Genomic DNA, 2,834 nt, shown 5'->3' with positions numbered 1-2,834 from the left:
GTCATTATGTTCAATTTATTCTTTCTTTTTTTAAAAATTATTATCGGGGTGTCGATTGTCAGTATTCATAAGTAAATAACCTTAAAAACAACTACTAAAAATGAACAAAGTAGTTATGATTAGAAACTACAAAGACCTGAGCTATTTTGACCAGTTAATTAGTTGATGCCTTAAAGAAAGAAGCGGCTTCTCTAGTGCCATCTAGTTATGCTCATCTCTCCTTAAGTCAAAACCATTAACACCACTTTATTTCCATTCAATCGAATTACTTAACCAACTTTTGAGCAGAAATCAGATCCCCGGGAAAACCTATGTGTTGCATGGGAAACTTCAACTTGAATCCAGTAAATTATAATGCTTTTTGATGGCCTCCACCCCAACGGCGTTGTCTAGCCCTCCTCTTCCTTCCGTCTTTTTTCTCCTTTACCTTTTCTTTCAAATCCCTCTCTCCTCTCCGTTTATACATCTTGAAAGTGATATGTCTATCAGCAGCCATTTTCCTTACCTTCTCAGTGATTTCTACAGCAAATTCTCTGTTATACAATTTCTTCAAACCACCCATAAGCTTTGCGAAAGTATCTGGCTGTGGCATTAAATCGTTATCCATCATGTCTATACAAAACGAACAAGCTTCCTTCACATGTCCTTTTGAAAACAATGCATGAATCCAGATTGTCCATGCACTCACATTCATCTCACAACTTTTAGAACCAGTGATACAATTCCAAGTATCTTTAGCCATTTCAAGCTTCTCGGCTCTCAAAAGAGAATTCATCAACTCCTTCAAAGTACCATATTGAGGAGCAGCAAAAAGCCCTCTCCCAACCATTTCTTTGAAATACTCACAAGCTTCAACTAGATAATCCTGCTCAAGAAACCCATTAATCATGATGACAAAAGTGTCGATACTCGGACTGAGTCCACTCGCTTCCATTTCATTCCAAAGCCAAACACCTTGTTTGACCTCTCCCAACTTACAAGCCAGCCTAATGACTGTATTATAGATGTTAAGATCAGGAACACAACCAATCTTCTGCATCTCATTCACAAGTTCCATACACTCTTCCAATTCTTCCTTCTTTTCATGAGCCACCATGATATGCAGATAAGTCAGCTGAATCGGGGAATGTCCTTCTTGTATCATCTGATCCAAAAGCTCATAACCCCTTTTGATTTTTCCCCACTTGCAAAACCCGCTTATCAATGTCGTATACGTTATGACATCCATCTGACAACCATTTCTCTGCATTTCAACAAACATTCGCATTGCCTCCTCCAATTTCTCATGTTTACACAACGACTGGATCAAAACAGTATACGACACTGCATTCGGCTCGCATCCCCTTCTTCTCATCTCTTTCAAAAGATCATAAGCATCCCCCATTTTCCGAGCTTGAGCATACCCACCAAGCAAATTGTTAAACACCACAATATCCGGCTCAATACCCGCATCCTTCATTTGCACCAACACATGCTTCGCCTCCACAAGCTTCCCTTCCTTACACCAACCATACAACAACGAAGTAAAATGCTTAACAGTCGGCGGAAACCGATACCTCATATCCTCAAAAAGTGAAGCAGCCTCCTTAACACTACCATTCTTACACAACGCATCCAAAAGACACCCAAAAACATACTCATCCGGCTCACAACCATACTTAGGCATTTCATCTAACACCTCAATAGCCTTATGAACCATCCTAGCAGAAGCAAATCTCCTCATCAAAATAACAAACACTTGCGGCGAAATCAACTCAGGATTTCCCACTCTCATTTCTTCAATTAACCCCCAAACAGCACCAAACTGTCTCATTTTACTCAAAACCTTAATCATAGCTCTATACACATCTGGACTATGCCTATAACTTTGTTGCTTAGAAGCCCAAGAAAAAAACCTATAAGCTAAATTCCCAGCATCGCCACACCGATTCAATACACGTTCTGTTAAACCAGACCTAACAACAACTCCAGATTCTTTCAAAGCTAGCTCCAATTTGGGAACCCTAGAATGGTATTTTCTCAATATTCTGTAAACCTTTTCTACATCAGAAGCAAACTCGTCATTGTTTTGATCGGTGAAATTGTTTGCACTAGATTCAAGGTGAACGAGACCGAATTGGTCGTTTCTTATAGTAGTGTTGCTGGTTTTGAATTTTGGGGGGCTAGGGTTTGGTGTTGGTGGTGAGTGTGCAGAGGGTTGAGAAGAAATTATTTGAGAGGTAGTAGTAAAGAAGAAGAGGTGGTGTAATATGGTATTTTCATGGCTGATTTGAAAAGACTTTCTGAATGGAAGGTTGAAAAGAGTGTGTTTGTGGAAGAGATGTGAGAATCTATGCATGGTATGAATGATATAATGGGGAAAAAGTTGCGGTGAAAATGAATAGGAAGAAGAACAAGACTGAAGAGAAAGACGAGTTTTTTTATAAGAATTGTTGACGAAAGTATGAAGAGTGACTAGCGGAAGGAATAGTCTTGTATCGATCGAAAATGTGGATACTTTATCAATTTATAAAATATTTATATATAAGAGAATTCAGTCAGATATTGCATGAAAGAAAAAGTCTCTTAATATTGAATGTTTATGTGATAAATTCTCCGACATAAATAGTTATAGTTTTTCTTTTATTTCAAATTATTTGAGTTTCAAATTATTTTTCAATACTTTTTTTATTGCTACAAGAAAAAAAAAAGGTAAATTATGGAGAGATTGGGGAAGGCACAAGAAAGAAAGAAAGATACAGTATATTCCGTCCAAAATTTTGAGATATTATGCATATCGGTCAAATATTTGTACATTTTACTTATTTATTGAGGAAGTTGGAATCAATAACTCA

General features: G+C 37.5%; 1 protein-coding gene across 1 annotated transcript; it reads right to left on the bottom strand.

The window, feature by feature from the left end:
• Positions 1–334: 334 nt before the first annotated feature.
• On the bottom strand, positions 335–2,523 carry LOC127085327 (pentatricopeptide repeat-containing protein At3g49730-like). Its single transcript, XM_051025846.1, has one exon. It carries the CDS (start codon positions 2,336–2,338, stop codon positions 350–352), a length of 1,989 nt encoding a protein of 662 aa, XP_050881803.1. The 5' UTR covers positions 2,339–2,523; the 3' UTR covers positions 335–349.
• Between the last annotated feature and the right edge of the window lie 311 nt (positions 2,524–2,834).

Source organism: Lathyrus oleraceus, chromosome 5 (genome assembly GCF_024323335.1).
Source record: "Lathyrus oleraceus cultivar Zhongwan6 chromosome 5, CAAS_Psat_ZW6_1.0, whole genome shotgun sequence".
NCBI classification, from domain to species: Eukaryota; Viridiplantae; Streptophyta; class Magnoliopsida; order Fabales; family Fabaceae; genus Lathyrus; species Lathyrus oleraceus.
Note: the sequence above shows the minus strand (reverse complement) of the source record. Positions and strands in the feature narration are given on the sequence as shown.